The sequence below is a fragment of the Acanthisitta chloris genome, unplaced genomic scaffold (assembly GCF_000695815.1).
Source record: "Acanthisitta chloris isolate BGI_N310 unplaced genomic scaffold, ASM69581v1 scaffold7522, whole genome shotgun sequence".
Classification (NCBI taxonomy): Eukaryota; Metazoa; Chordata; class Aves; order Passeriformes; family Acanthisittidae; genus Acanthisitta; species Acanthisitta chloris.
In genome coordinates this window covers 26,231-42,029 of record NW_008658769.1, presented here as the reverse complement: position 1 = coordinate 42,029, position 15,799 = coordinate 26,231, and the positions used below count along the sequence as shown (strand labels likewise).

Below are 15,799 nucleotides of genomic sequence, written 5' to 3'. Positions count from 1 at the left end.
GCAGATGTCATTGCAGGAAAGGTGATGAAGTGTCAGAAACATGAGCAAAGGACCATGGGTCTCATATCCTCGTGCTCTAAAGCCCTGACAGGTGCTCAAGGGGGACAGATCTGGGTGACTATTCCATGAGATAAGTGAGCTCCCAGTGTTCTGTACAACATCCCAACTGCTATTTCCACCTAAACAGAGAGAAAAACCAACTACACTTCAAAATTACAAAGGTGATGAAGTGTCAGAAACATGAGCAAAGGACCATGGGTCTCATATCCTCGTGCTCTAAAGCCCTGACAGGTGCTCAAGGGGGACAGATCTGGGTGACTATTCCATGAGATAAGTGAGCTCCCAGTGTTCTGTACAACATCCCAACTGCTATTTCCACCTAAACAGAGAGAAAAACCAACTACACTTCAAAATTACAAAGTGCAACATCCCAACTGCTATTTCCACCTAAATAGAGAGAAAACCCAACTTCACTTCAAAATTATAGCAGAAAGTGCTGTCATGAAGCCAGACATGAAGCCTTTTGAGTCTGACCATCTCATAGATAGATGTTCTTTGAAAGCACTAATTGAGTTTCTTTTGTCTAAAACAAATGCTATGCCTATAAATAGCCCATGGGACAACCCTCAGTGATGCCATGCTGGACTATAACAGAGCAACTGAAGAGTCAGAAAGAGAGCATTTTAAACAGGATTTTTATCCCAGTAAAGCAATTTTCATATTATTTTATTGAATGTATTTCAAGAAGAGTTTTATGTTCAAGTAAAAAAAATCAGCTTATTGTTAAATAGAAGTTCTTAGAAAGCTCATTTTTAATTCCTGTCCATTGAACTCTTTGTGTCACTCATAAATTAGTTGCCCCGTTAGCATATTAGCACTATTGGATAGAAAAACACACCTCATCCCTGCTAGGAGTAGCAAGTTCACTATAATCCATGGATTTGAAGACATGCATAACCAGAGCTTTGCAAAAGAAGAGTAAAATTAAACTCCTGCAGAGCTCATTAAAAGGGAATGAAAAAAAATCAATAAGCCTCTTGCATGCACAAAGAACTGGTCAGGAGGAAAACAGGTGATGCTAAGTTACAAGATCATTTTAACAAGGCTAAAAAAATTTAATAAATATATATAGTCCCATGAGGATGACAAGCTGTGCCTCGAAACAGACAGCTGTGAGCAAACTGCTTACCTGTCTGCAAGAAAGTTGCCTAGAGCTCCTATAAACATCAAACCAATTTTCTGTGCCTCCCTGTGCCCAGAAAGGGAAGAATGGCTAACAGTCAGCTGAAGGACATTGCAGCCTCCTGCAAGTTATTTTTCTTTACAATGTTGTGAATCTCCAGGGTTATTTCATTATATTAGTTGAAGCAGCTTATTAACTAGGATAAAAAATTGACCCAAATAATTCTCAGTAAATGATTAGTGTCCTACTTGGACTGAGCTGAAGTGGCAACAGTTTCAAGGCTAAGTCCTTGTTCATGCAGTAAGTTGCAATTGTCAGAGCAGCAACACTGTACTAGAAGTCTACAGTAAATCCTAAAATCCCTCTATTTCATCAGGCTCTACACTTTGAGGGACCTGACTCCTGCTCACTTTCATAAATAGCCCAAACTGGGATGATGCTGTAGCCTGAGAAGCCTCATGCATTTACAAGGGCTGTGTGTCAGTCAGATCTGTAGCACAAGGTCTGTCAAGCAGCACTTTGCAGTGGCCTTTTTGGCTCAGAGCACAGCACGAGGCGAGTGCAGAATCTGCATCCACCCTGGAGCAGCCCAGGGTGAAATTGCAGTGTCCTTGCTTGGGAGATGAGTCATCCTAACAGGTTATGTCACCCTTTCTCCTTACACAACCCAAACCAGCTGCCCCGACACGCTGTGCTGTTGCCTGGCCTGGGCCCCTGCTGTCCTGTCCTCTCCAGCTCTGTTTGCACAGGGCAGATGTCAACTGGACCCTTGGAAGCTCCTGCAATGGAGCTTCACTCTGGGGAACCACCTGCACTCTGTAAGAGGGTACATGGTGCAGGGTCTGCCATCCAGTGGGATTTATTCACAACAAAACCACAGCCCTGTTTCTCCTGATTGCTTTGGAATATTCAGGACTCTGGTGCTTTCCTTACCCGTGGATTTGTGCTTTTACCTGTCCCCAGATGATCTCTAAAACACAGTATTAGGACCTAGTGCCAATCAAAGCAGCACACCCACTCTGATTTAGGCGTGAGCCGATCATTTCTGACCAAGAACATCACTACTGTGAGTCTCAGGTGCTCCTCACCAGAAATTCTCCAACAGGGCTGTCTCCTGCTTGTCATTACTCCATTAGTCATTATACTTCCCATCAGGCAGGATCTGAAGGAACTTGTGTCTCTGACTGCAGTTTCATTGTGGCACAGCTGTCAGCAGCTTGCCTTTCCCCAGGATGTGAGAAGCAGAGTTACCTTCAAAACATTTAGGGAGCCTCCCCCAATATTTCTCCCCATTGTGAGCACAAAGCTGATCAGGTGTAGCTGTACTTCCAGCACTGAGGGGTAAGGGCTGCCTGTCAAACAGTGCAGGCAGCTGCTAATACACCGATGATTATGTACAGGCTGCCTTCACAATGAGCTGAAATGTAGGCAAAGAACTTTTTCCCCCTCCCCTTCCCTGTATCATAGCAACTGTGCTACTGCAAGGGCTATTTTAAGAACAGTAACTTTTCACCAAACGTGATTATGAGGCAGGCTGAGTGAGCTCAGCGTGCAGAAATACTGCATCCCTTCCACAGCATCTCGGGGCCAAACCTGATACCCTTACCCCAAAGCACAAGAGATTATCCTGCAGATTGTCCAAACAGCATATAAAAAGGGGTAGCTATGAATCTTGGCTATTTTAAATCAACATTCAAGAAACTTGTCATGATATCATTGCAAGAAAACATAGCTATCTTGGCTATTTTAAATCAACATTCAAAAAACTTGTCATAATATCATTGCAAGAAAACATAGCCCTGTCAGGAGCTTCCAGAAAGGAGTGTCGAGGGCTGAGAAATACAAGCTGGGAGGTGAGGGGTGGACAGCAGGCAGGTCCATCAGCATGGAGCACTGCCCAGGGTGGGAAGGAATTGCCTGCTGTGGTTTGCAACAGGGATGTAGATCTTGCAAATTCTGAGAGAGTAAAAGGATAGTTTGTATTCCAAGGACTCTTGCCTGAATAGGAGAGTACTAGAAAAGCTTCAGTCATCAGGATGCATACAGCTGCAGGGATCACTGGCACAAAAATCTTTCAGAGTAAGCAAAGGAGCAGTTTCTAGGTCTGCATGAAGAGGGATTTGAATTTCTGATCAGCTCAATCACACAGGACGTGCCTTTCAAAGCTGAGTAACTAAAACTATGCTCACAGCCAACAGCTTGGGAGGGAATATTAGCAGCCTTGTCTTTGGACAGGCTCTGGCATTGCTGCTGGAGCAGCTGCATGGCAGTGAGATGTGCACAGAGCCTGACACAACTTGGACATGTCAGACCAACCTGTGAACGTGCTGGACCACTATGGGCTCTGCTCATGCAAGGAATCACCTTGTCCCACAGACCTGTGATTTCCCATGCTTGTGCTCATCTCCAACATGGCAGGTACTTTCAGAGTACAGTGGCCTTCCTGTCCATGCACAGTGATCATTTGCCCAAGCTGCTGGATGCCCACAGAAATAGGTTCCCTGTTGACAAAACTGAGTGGGAAATAGTATCCAGATGGACTGGTCTCCATAAGATTTGCATTACAGATGGTTAACACTGTTACAGATCAGGTGCTGCTCTAAGAGAAGCCTCAGTCCCCCAAGCACTAGCAGCTTTGAGACTCACTCTTCTCAAGGGGATGGCAGGGAGTTTCACCTTTCACTGCTCATGGTTTAATTAAGTGATTTGTTGTTTCAGAAACTGAAGGCAAAGCCTGCACTGGTGATGATGCCACAGGAGTGATGCAGAGTGAGCCTCCAGCACCTGTGTGCCAGGCACTTGCCCCAGAAGAGGTACAGCAAGAGACTACAACAGTAGCCACAACGAATGTCACCTCGTTTGGTGAGGAGCTGCATTTGGATGATCTGAAAGAAGATGCAGGTATTGGATATAAAACGGTTTCAAAAAACTGTAAAATGTTGTAAAAATATTTCTTCTGTTTTATGAGGAGTCAAACACGTCAGTACATGAAAGAGTCAGAGCACCTTGTTCAGCTCAGCCCCTACTAGGTTAGCAATAGGTACTTAAAAGCAGTGATTTTTGAGACTTCTGCCAAACTGAGGGACCACACAGAGCTTGGCATGATGGGATTAGTTGGATTATGAGAGGATCCGGTCTTGGCATGGAGCCCCTTTGGTATTAGCAGTGGCTGCTGTGAAGATGAAACAAGCTCCTCTTAAAAATATTTCTTCAACTTCTGTGCCAAGCCTGAAATTGTTTGTCCTGGCTTGGGAGAACAATGTCAATACAGAGCCCACACTGTCCGTGCCATCACCCTGTTACAGCATGCTGCATTACAAGAGAAGTTCAATACCAGGAGCACAGCTAAGCTAAAGCAAGCTCCTTTCATGCAGCTCTGCTCCAGCACAGCTCATCCACGGCAGCAGCTCCTCAGGCCTAGGGCAGGCACAGCCAGGCACAGCCCAGCAGCTGGAGGGTTTCCATTCACTTCCTGACGATCAAGAAATGCAAAGCTGCAGAGATAACGTTTTATCCCAGTTTGTGAGGATGGTCATGTAGTTATTATGGATCCCCGTGGCCTCTGATCAATCTTTACACCTTCTCCATCTGCCCTGGTTGCCTTTGATCTCCATCCCACTCCCTCTCACCCTGCTTTCTCTGGGGTCCCAGCCCCTGGCTGCTGTCACCAAGCCCACCCCTACCTGCTATGGTTTGCTTATGCCCTCAACCTGCTTCAGCAGCTCAAAAAGGACATCATTCCCTCATTAGTCGAGGCAAAATCCATTCATCTCCCTGTTCTTAGAAAAATCAGATCAAATCTTGACCAGAATCCTTCAGGCTTCCTTTCTTCTTACTCTTTCCTAGAGCATTTAATTCCATATCACTAATGAAATTTCTTTCTGAACATCTAATTCTTACCACTGGGACAGGCTATCCTGAAAAGATGGCACTAATAAGGTACCATGCACTTAACCTTATGACTCTGCCAACCCTAGTACTATTATCTAACATTTACCTTACACTGTGTTCAAAATTGTGTATTGAAGCTTTCAAAGTCATCTCAATTTCTTGTGTCTCTTTCTGTAATCCTAGTTCCTTTTGTTGTCTCCCTAGCACAATCTTTCCTCTCTCCTTATTTCTTCTCCTCCATTTTTGAGGTGTCATTTTCCCAGGTGCCACAAAAATAGCAGTGGGATTCCCTTCTCCTGTCTCTGTAGTCTGTGAGACTCCAATTCTATTTATTGGAAGTCTTCCTTCCTCTTTCATCAGTGGCCTCTGGCATTCAAAATAATTAATGCTGATCTAGTCATTGTGTGCTAATTTATCCCTGTCTGTGCATTCTAGCATTCCTGTCTCCAGTGAGTGCACCTGAAGGAATTAATTGGGTGAGAAAGCTCTTCAAAATTGTCACAGTGTATTGCTAAGTTTATGATAATGTTGAGGTTTTTTTATAACGTTTGTCCTTGGGCTCAGTCCAGGCCCAAATTCATATGAATATATGACCAGCTAGAAACAAAAGGAATGTATTTGCTTTATACCCAATGTTGTACTTCATCCTGAGGATATGGGATAAAGGCCAGGGAGGAGAAGAGGAGGAAACACAAGGAAATATTTGTAGGCTTCATGCTAACACACAGAAAAAGAACAGCCTGGGCACCAAGAGGGCAGTTTTTCCCCAGCAGACTTGGGGGCAGTCCCAAGGGGAGGGTTTCTAACTAGTAATGAGGTGGCATTTTGACAAGTGGCACTCCATGAATAATTTGCTACTCCAGTACAGAATCTAGAGCACATGGATTTTTTTTACAGTCACTCTGCAGTATGAAATCTGTTAATAGGTTTGAGCACTCAAGATCAGGTCTACCTTCAGACTGAGTCAAACATGCTGCTGTTACCAGAAACAACACAAAATGACCCAGCAGCAAACTGATCTTCACAGGGAATGGAAAATGGACATTCCTCAGACATCAGTGCACAGTGTTTGTTTCAGGATACCTCTCAGAGCAGATGGAGTTCAGAAACAGAAAGGTCTGTCTGACTGAGACTGAGTGTGTTTCAGATCCACCTTCTCCCTAGCATAGGTCCCACTGTGGCTGCTTCTCTGCACCTGTGCAAACAGCTCTTCATGTTGCAGGGAGAGCTGCTGATTTCAGTGCAGTTTCTGCCAGGGAAAGTATCACTTCACCCAGGGGAATGCACTCAAACCTGACTAATTTTCCCATCAAGCTCCTAACATCTACTGAGGCTCTCGATCTCGCTGTAATGTAACCATTAGGGACTTTATTTTTCTCTTCCCCTATTCTGCATTTTGCCTGCTATGCAGTGGGCACAAACAGGCAAAGTGATGTCAGCCTGGAACAAAGCATTTCCCTAGAAGAACATTTTAAGGAAAATTATTTCCTTCTATAATTCACACAATTATCATTTACAGCAGCTTTCCTAGCAAGCCAAATTTCACGAGAATTCCTGTTAACAATGTATTTATTCCACTTTCCTGTCTTTTTTGAATGATAAATATTCCTCCTCTTCTAGGCAAACTCATTAATCTGTTTGTCAACAAATTAAATGCTATTATCTTGCCAATGCTATTGTTTCCAACTGCCTAAGTGCTTTGATGCCTCCCCATGCACTCTGAACATGAGGCTGCTGAATGTTCATTAATACAGAGAGTTTGAATTCCCAATGAGACATAAAACTGAGCCAAGGAAAGATCTGTGATGCAGCAGCTGTGGGTGCTCACTGTAGAGAGACTTTAGGAGATGCCCTAGAATGGTTTGGAGGGAAAGGTAGTCTGTTCTGACAATCAATCCATAATGCCAAAAGGAGTAGGATTTGGCAGGTAGTTTGGGCCTCTCTCATGCTCTGCTTTCATGAGATCCCACCTGGAGTACTGCATCCAACTCTGGAGTCCTCAACAACCACAAGAAAATGACCTGTTGGAGCAGATCCAGAGGGATGGAACTCCTCTCCTGTGAAGACAGTCTGATGGAGTTGGAGCCATTCAGCACAAAGAAGAGAATGCTCCAGGGAGACCTTACTGCAGCCTTTCAGTGCTTGAAGGGAGCTTAGAGAAAGGTGGGGACAAACCTTTTAGCAGGACCTGTTGTGATAGGACAAGAGGTAATACTTGGAAACTGAAAGAAGGCAGATTCAGACTGGATATAAGGAAGAGCTTTTTTTACACTGAGGGTGGTAAATGCTGGAACAGATTGCACAGAGAGGTGGTATATGCCTTATCCCTGGAAACAGTCAAGGTTGGGTTGGGCTCTGAGCAACTCAATCTCATTGCAGGGTGAGGTTGGACTAGATGCCTTTAGAGGTCTCTTCCAGCTCAAACTATTCTATGGTTCTGTACTGAGGAGAGACTTCCACTGATGTCCCATTTGGATGAGTGCTTTCCCTGCTAGGGCAGGAAAAATGACCCTCATGGCTACTACTGAGCCCACAGTGTCTGGAAATGCAGTTTGGAGAGAGCCTGGCCATGGCTGGGTGTCTGCATCAGTCAGCCTCAAGCCTCTCCATGGTCCCCACATACACCAAGGCAGAGATCAGGACATGTAACAGAGTGTCAAAGTCCAACAGTGAGGCACTGTGTGAGTTTAAGCACTGCCAGAGCCAGCTGGTATCTAAGCAGAACTCAAGGATGCTAATTTTGGACTTCATCACTGAAATTCCACCCATTCCTCTTTCAGTTTCATGCCTTTCTGGATCTATTCCCCTGTGCCCTCATCAGAGTCTGGTCAACTTGATGAAATGCTCAGTAATTCATCCTGCACTAACTTTAAGAGCCAAGTGCTTTTGCCATCCTTATGGACTCAATCCTGAAATGAGCACTGCTTTACCATCTCAGATTAAGGCTTTGGTGATTGAATCTTTTCTTAAGCACTTCACTGATTCCCCACTAGCTGCTGAGATCCAACAGCAAATCCTTTTTATGGCAGGTTCTTCTTGGTTTAACCTCAGGAAAGACTCAACGGTTCTTAGGTCAGGCACAGTAAAAGGAGACTTGGGAAGCAAGTTGAAATCATGTAGTAAATAAGATAAAATTAAATAGTGAAAATAAACCCATCAAACTATTGGAAAGTCATCTTTTGTGTAACATTGCTGGTTTGATACTCTTTGCCCTTTGGCTGTGTGTTCCTAGCACAGGAGAGTATTCACTCAGGAACTGCCACTGCAGCTGCATGCTGCAAGAAAATCCACTGCAGTTCTCAAAAGTTGCTTTGCCTTGCTATCTTCATTATTAAAGAAAAAAAGGAAAGGGAAAAAGGCTTTAGGGAAGTAAGGGAAGCTCAGCAGTTTTCTCAGGAACATCAAAACTAACATTTCTTCAACATCCTCATACATTTTATTCTCTACCTGCTTTGGCTGGTTGGCTATTTCACACAATAATTATCTTCACTGTGGAAAAGGAGTGCTTCTAGCTGTGTGCCATGTGTTCTGCTTTTCTGAATGTTCCTGGCATTGTCCCCTGGCCTATCATTATTATTAACTTCATGTTCCATTACTTTTACTCATCTTCCTACTAGCCAAGAAACCTTCAGCACCCACGGAAGGATCAGAAGATGCCAGCCTGCCAGCATCTGAAGACAGTCCACAAGCCTTACTTGTACCTGAATCCACAGACTCCCCCCAGAAACAGACAGAAAGAAACCCAGCACAGCTTCCCAGCCCTCCATTGCACCCAGCTCCACCACCTAAGGCAATCTCCAAAATCACAAAGAGCATAACAGGTCAGTCATTGCTGCTCGGTAAAGACTTCTCATCCTTTATGTATTCACCTACACAGCACAGTATCTGATTTTTTTTTTCCTCTCGTGTCAATTTTTAAACCTATTGCCCCAAACTGCTGTGACTGGGGCTGGTTATACTGAGGGGACACAACACTAATGATTTCCATGAGCTGAGTGCTCTGCTTGCCTGATAACAACACACTGATCTTTGTACTCCACGTATTTATCTGAATCTCTCTGGGGATTATTTGTTGTGTGTCTATTGCACTAAACACATGTAAAACAAATCAAACCAACACTTGCTGAATCACATGCTCACATCAATGTGCCATAAAACACAAGGAAGAATTAAATGTTTTCATTATCTGATCTCCCACTGGATAGAAGTACAACAGCCACAATCAAGGTCAAGTCAGTATGTTCAGCAGAGGTTTCTGTCTGAAGGGTTTGCTCTCTAGGGTAGGTCTAAACTAGAGCTATGAAAGCTGGTGTGGTTAACAGAACACACAGAAGTGATACACCTGGCTCCCACAGAGCAATCCTCTGTGCCAGACTTCATTGAACATTTCAAAAGCAATTCCTCTGGGCCTGATTTTTCTAATGTATTGCCAATGTTGTTACGTTTTCCAACATTCTGGCACTGCAGAAAGGGTGTTAAAATGGATATGATTTTAGTTGGTTCCAATTTTAGGGCCCCTACATATGGTAAATGCAGTTAAAAGGGCCTTATTGCAAATTAGAATCAAGTCCTGACATCTGAATGTCAGACCTGTTGGATATTCAGGCTTTTAAATGACAGTCATTATCTCAGCCCTGATTTGCATCCACACTCATCTCCTGGCACAATGAATAGAGGTTGCAAAGTCACCAGGAAACAAAACATCAGAGGGGCAATTGTGACCTGACCACTGGGGCTCATAGAAAATAATGAGGTTTTCAGTTGTTTCGAAGAAGATTACAAGTATTTATTTTCCATGGAAATTATCCATACTTTGTCCATGCTTAAAAGCCATAAGAATTTAAGTGGGAGCTGAGAAATGGTATTGAAATGCTCCTTGGGAGCTGCTGTTCAGATTTCTTCAATATTCTGTGCTACAGGTCAGGCTCTAGCCTGGCCCTTCCACCCTGCACGATGAACAGGCAGCCCCAGGGCCCCTGTGCTTTGCTCAGCTCTGAGAAGGCCATGGAGGCTGTTTGGAAACCTGACTCAAGGAGGGTAGAGAGTTTACACCTCCACCACTCACTCCACAGCATTTCGAGTCTTGGTATTTTGCTGCTTAACCAAAATGTTTCCTGGAACATTTAAGATATTCTGAGTTTTGGTATTTCATGCTCATTTACATTTTCCATAGAGAACAACCTTTAATTTTCTCAATGACTCCAAGAACTATAGACCTTTTTTCAGTAGTGATTATACATGTTTATTTTTGTGGGGATGTGGAGGCAGTGCCAAGTTAAAATTAAACAAATACTGTCAGTGAGTGAAAGGGAATACAAAAGTGTAGGGAGGGAGAAAGAGCAATTATGAAAGAAAAGGAAGATGAAGAGGTTGAAAAGCTCTTTTATGTTCAGTTTTTCCCCCCCTTAACAATGTTAGGGATGCTGTTATCAGAGGAGTGAGGAGCAAGTCAAGCACCAATTAATCAGAGAAAGGAGGAACAGGGCCAGGTGCCAAGACATCACTTTGCAAGATTATTCACTGAACAGCTGTCATTAGGACAAATAAGATGTGTTCTAAAGAAACTCACAATATTGGCCTAAGCTGCAGTGATGACAAAATTGGCCCTTGACCTGCTCAGGAACAAGTAGGTATAAAGACAAAACAAAGTCTCCTTTGCTGCTTTAGGGCTGAGCTGAACCAGTGATTCTTGCTCTGAGGAAACACAGACACTCTCCCTCTCACTGTCCAGCAGTATAAAGTGACTCAGGAGGTGTTTTTTTCATCCCCTCAGGCCATGATTCAATGGGCAGTGATTGATTATAAATGTCCTCTGTGCATGTCCACAGTAGCACATAGTCAAAGTCCCTTTGAGCACCAAAACCCATCTTTGCTTAGCAGAGCTTGGCTGTCTCCTGGCTGCAGCAACCATCCTGATGGGTGCAGGAGCAGCTCCAGGGTGGGAAGGTGTCTCACTAGACACTTGAGGAAATGTCCTTGTGCTGGATTGCCAGCACTGAACTTAAGACAAGGTATGTGGTTGGTAGCCACTATGCAGGATGCTGGGTCTGAGAGGAGATACTTAATAACTGAAGCTAATACTCAAACCTACTTTGGCCCTCTCCAGTTTTCTAGTAAGTTCCCTGCCAATAGGAACCAAGTCCTTTTAACATTGCTGTTTCAAAGCAATCCTGACCTAAGCAGAGGTTTTTCTCTGCCAGGAATTGAAGGATTTATCTCAAAAGTGAAAAAAAGGTAAAAAATAGCTGTGAAAACAAGTTTGTACACAACTGTACAAGCTGTGCCAGTTCAGATTCCTGTGTAAAACACTAGGTGGCAACAGGAGACAAGAGATACTCTTGGATGAGTTGCCTTTTTACACCCAGCCCGAGCTGTCGGTGTAAACAAGACCATTTGCCAGAGGCTTGGGACACAGATATAAGGGAAAGGGGAAGAGAACTGCAGAACAGAAAGCTAATCAGCATCTTTTCCAAGCCAGATGTTCAGTTATCCTAAGGGTGTGAAACTAGCAAATTTACAACCAGGGAAATAGCCAATGTGTTTTGGACTCAAGTGCTAGAGAAATGTGTGTATCAAAGTCTAAATTTCAACAAAACACTTATATTGCATAGAAAACTACAGAACCTGGAGTTAAAAAGAGATTAGATTGCCCCACCCTTCTTTTTTCTTGTTAATGCCCAATACCACATCTTTCATTTGGATGTCATTTGACAAGTTTTGTTATGCAAACATTATCCTCATAATGATTTTGGCATTTTCTCAACGGGCATATGAAAGACAGAGGTCTAAGCTGTGCAGCAATCACAGAGGAGCAGATAATAGACAGTGGTACATTTTGTCCAGGCTGAGAACCACAGTGCATAAATTTTAATACAGTCTGCCAGAGTCCAGCAGAGAAAGTGCTAGATTGGAAAGCTACTGCAGTCTAAGCCATTGGTGGTTAGGAGCAACAGTGTGGGCAATCAAGAATGCATTGGTGGGCTGGGAAAAAGAGAATCTGATACTGTGAGAAAGAGGGGAAATGGGGGAGGCATCTATTTTGCTCGATCAAAGATCTGGATTTGTGTAGTAAGAGCCTTTTTGAACTCAAATAGTTACTCAGCCTAACCTTTTGTTCTTGTTCATAACAAGAACAAAACATCACCATTTTCCTCTGTTGAACACAACAAATTACTTTCAGTGCAGACTCTGTAGGCAAAAAACTAAAAGCTTTGAACAATTTTTATCCTCTTGTGTTTTGACAGCAGGAAGTGAAATAGATGACCCAGCCATGAAATCTCCTCCTTCTACCATCCTGAAGAATTATGTCATTGTTGGTTCCTCCCAAATCTCAGGACAAGCTGCCCTCTTCCATCCCTCCGGCCAGAAAAGTTCCGAGCCCCATGTCAGAGGACAGGTAACAACGCCAACTGGTTCCCCTCACCTGGCTGCTGTTCATCTGCCTTTACCTCCCAGCAGAGTCATTGAAGAACTCCACAGGGCTCTGGCCACCAAACACCGGCAGGACAGGTACCTACAGCCTCATGGCTCTAGGGGTGCATGAGGAGAGTCATTCCACTCAATCATTTCGCTTGGTAAATGTTCCTATCCTGCTATTAGCATTTGAATTACTGCTACAGCTTGTCTTTGCCTTCCTTTTGATGTCACTACTTGGAACATCCGTTCCTGGTTAAAGTGCTTAATTTGGCAGTTACTGCAAAATACTTTCTTGCTTTGTAAGGAGGCTCCTGTGGCATGGAAGTAGGTTTTCAAACAGGTAGAACCATTTGATAAAAGAAAATCTCTCCACAAGACACTGAGTTAGTGAAGGCATATCCTGCTCTAAGTCCCAGTACTCTACAGGTGAGAAGTGCTGCTATTTCAGGCTGTGTCTCCTGGCTTATATATGAGCATATACTATATCCATTTTTAATACAAATGCTTTTGTGGGAGTACATTGGGTACTTTATAGGATTTCATTAGAAGCTCTCCTGTATATTAGAGGGGGGCAGAGATAACCTTTTCCATCCTTGAGCTTTGTAGTTAAGTTGGTAACATTTCTCAGTTCCATAACAACTATTGCCATGGGGAAGAGATTCACACAATATCATTTTGAGGCCCTGTTAAACCTCTGTCATGATCATAAAATACCAGAATGGCAATATTTCATGCCATGTATGTTTCACAAGAGAAGGATGTGCTGTTGTTTTTTTAATCAGTACATCTTATGAGTGTATATCAAAGAAAAACATTAGTCATCAGCCTTCCATATCTTCTTATAATGACAGAAAGAGGAATGTAGATCCACATCAGCCATTCCCAGCACAGTGTTGATCATGCCATCCTGTGTTGTCCCATGGTGAACTTTCTGCCCTGGCCTTTACAAACAGCACAGTGTTGATCATGCCATCCTGTATTGTCCCATGGTGAACTTTCTGCCCTTACGAGCTACAAGACATTCTGCTCATTCTCATAGAATGATAAGTTTCTCCCATTACAATAAAAGAGTCTTTGATAAAAACTGGGCTTTGCATCTTCCACCCACAGCTTCCATGGAAGAGAAAGCAAAGGCTCTCCAAAAAAAAGAGTGGATGTTCGTCCATCCAGAACATCAAGCATGGAGCGCAACAAAGAGAAGGAGAACTCACTGGGTTACAGCAGTGATTCAGAAAACAAGAGGAACTCAGTTAAAGAGTCGGATGAGAACAAAGAAAACATGATCATGAACTCAGAGCTCAAGGAAGAGTCTGTTTTTTATCAGGATGAGGAAGTTTTGAACGACTCTGTTATTTCTGGTAAGGAAAGTCACTTATTGCATTACAAAGACACACCATGGCAGCACTAAACAAGGCAACATGCAACAGATGATACTGAGCAGGGTAAATTCCTCCCTTGTCACATCACCTTTTTCAAGGAATCCTGGGGAAAGCTAAAATTAAATTTCAATCATAGTGATTGTGAGCATGTTTGTCCTGGCAGGTACTGCCAGGAGTTTAGAGTTATGTGGTAAGTCAATATATCAGTGTGCTTTGCCCTCTCAGTTACTTGTGGACCCTTTGTACAGCTGTGTGTGAGTGGCAGCACTCACAGACATCTCTCTGTCAGTAGCCAAAGTTTTCTGGATGTGGTGCCAATGCTGTGGATGTTTTGGACTCATCCCATTTTAGGACTATTATTCCATGCACTGATGGTACATTGAAAAGTGATAGAGGCCAATAAATCTAGGGAGGACAAACATGTAGAGAAAATATCTCAAAAAAGAACATTTCTATCCATTTGGTCCATTTTACCCTTTCTTGAGGCATGTGGGGAATATATTTTATAATCCTGAGCAATTGTTGAAGTGAGTTTTGGCAAAATAATCAGCTCTCATTAGAAAAATCATTTTTCTTTCAAGTTTTTAATGTTTTCCATGTTAGCAAGACAAAGATTCAGTCTGAAATGAATCCTTCAGTCTCTTCACCAATGCATTAAAAAGGCAGGCAGAGAAAAATTAATCAAACATAATTGTTCAAACTGATGAAAGATGAATTTTAAAAGATGCCTGTTAGAAAGTATGTGCCAGCAAACAGGACATGAGTTCTGTTCTTATGTCTTAAGACACTTAGTACCAGAAGAGACTACTAAGATAAGGCAAAAGAAAAGAGAGTCCCTCCCGTAATCGCTGTGCATTTAGGGATAGCTTAAAAAATAAAAATCACCTTCTAAGTTCTATTTTTTTCTGACTATGTGTATAAAAGCACTCTCCTTTGGTAAAAATTCTAAGAGCTAGAGGCAGCCAGACAAAAATAAATATGTTATCCCCTATTAATGAAAACAAATCTGAATATTTGAAGAGAAATCTCTGTATATTTAACAAATGATTATTCGTTATTTGTGAAGACTGAAGTTGGGATACTTTTTTTTTAGGGGCTGGTTTGGAAGTCAGGAAGTAAAACTATCCAGTAATCCAGAGCTGCTTCACATGGTTAACAGCCTTAGCCCATCACCAACTTTGCCACTGCCACCACGATGCAGAGCAGTGCATCAGTGCCACAGCTCTGTGGCTACAGGGAAGTTGGTGCAGACAGGCACAGATAACTCTGGAAAAAGTGAGGAATTGCACCTTGGTTCTCCATGAGCTTCCCACTCAATAAATCATTATGTGAAACCTCTAAAAACACAAGGCAAGACAGCAGTCTGGTGCTTAAAAATCAAACTAGCATGTAACCCCCACCTGATAACTGGGGCAATCCAGGTCCTTCCAGCATCATGCAGTGTTAGGATTTGCTTTTTGCTGGATAGAAGGAACAGTAAATATGTCAGAAAGAACAGTTAACATACAGGAAATTAAATGTCATGATTCAACCAAATTAAAACAGGAACTTCTCTCAGAAACCTGCAGCCTGAGCATGAGAAGGGTGTGAATTTTCCAAGCACTTCTTGTTGACCTAGCTGAGCTGCCATAAGTCATGAAACAAGCCACAGCCAAGATCCTGCCTGAGATAGCTTGGTCTTGGGGCAGACTGGCATTGACTGTGCCTGATTGACTAGGAAAAACAGCTCTTAGGAAGAAAATACTTAAATAAGAGTATTTGCAGGTTTGGTTTTTACTGAGATAGTCATCAGGAGGGAGTTTGCCTCAGGCTGCTGAAAAGGGATGTGGGGAAAACTAGTTTCTGGGTTTTATTTTCTCTTTGTTCTCTGGTTTTGTTTTATTTGTTTATTCTGAAACATCAGATACAGGTTTCTGCAGTGGGTGGAATG

At 43.0% G+C, this 15,799-nt stretch overlaps 1 protein-coding gene across 1 annotated transcript in view; it reads left to right on the top strand.

Moving 5' to 3' along the window:
* The window catches only part of LOC103812201 (phosphatase and actin regulator 3-like), a gene marked incomplete at its 3' end in the record, with an annotated part of 40,972 nt that overhangs the window by 1,653 nt on the left and 23,520 nt on the right, over positions 1 to 15,799 (top strand). The window contains exons 3-6 of the mRNA XM_009085210.1: positions 3,902 to 4,084; positions 8,692 to 8,895; positions 12,322 to 12,583; positions 13,601 to 13,848. Of these exons, the coding sequence (XP_009083458.1) occupies positions 3,902 to 4,084; positions 8,692 to 8,895; positions 12,322 to 12,583; positions 13,601 to 13,848 (897 nt within the window). The remainder of the gene's footprint in view (positions 1 to 3,901; positions 4,085 to 8,691; positions 8,896 to 12,321; positions 12,584 to 13,600; positions 13,849 to 15,799) is intronic.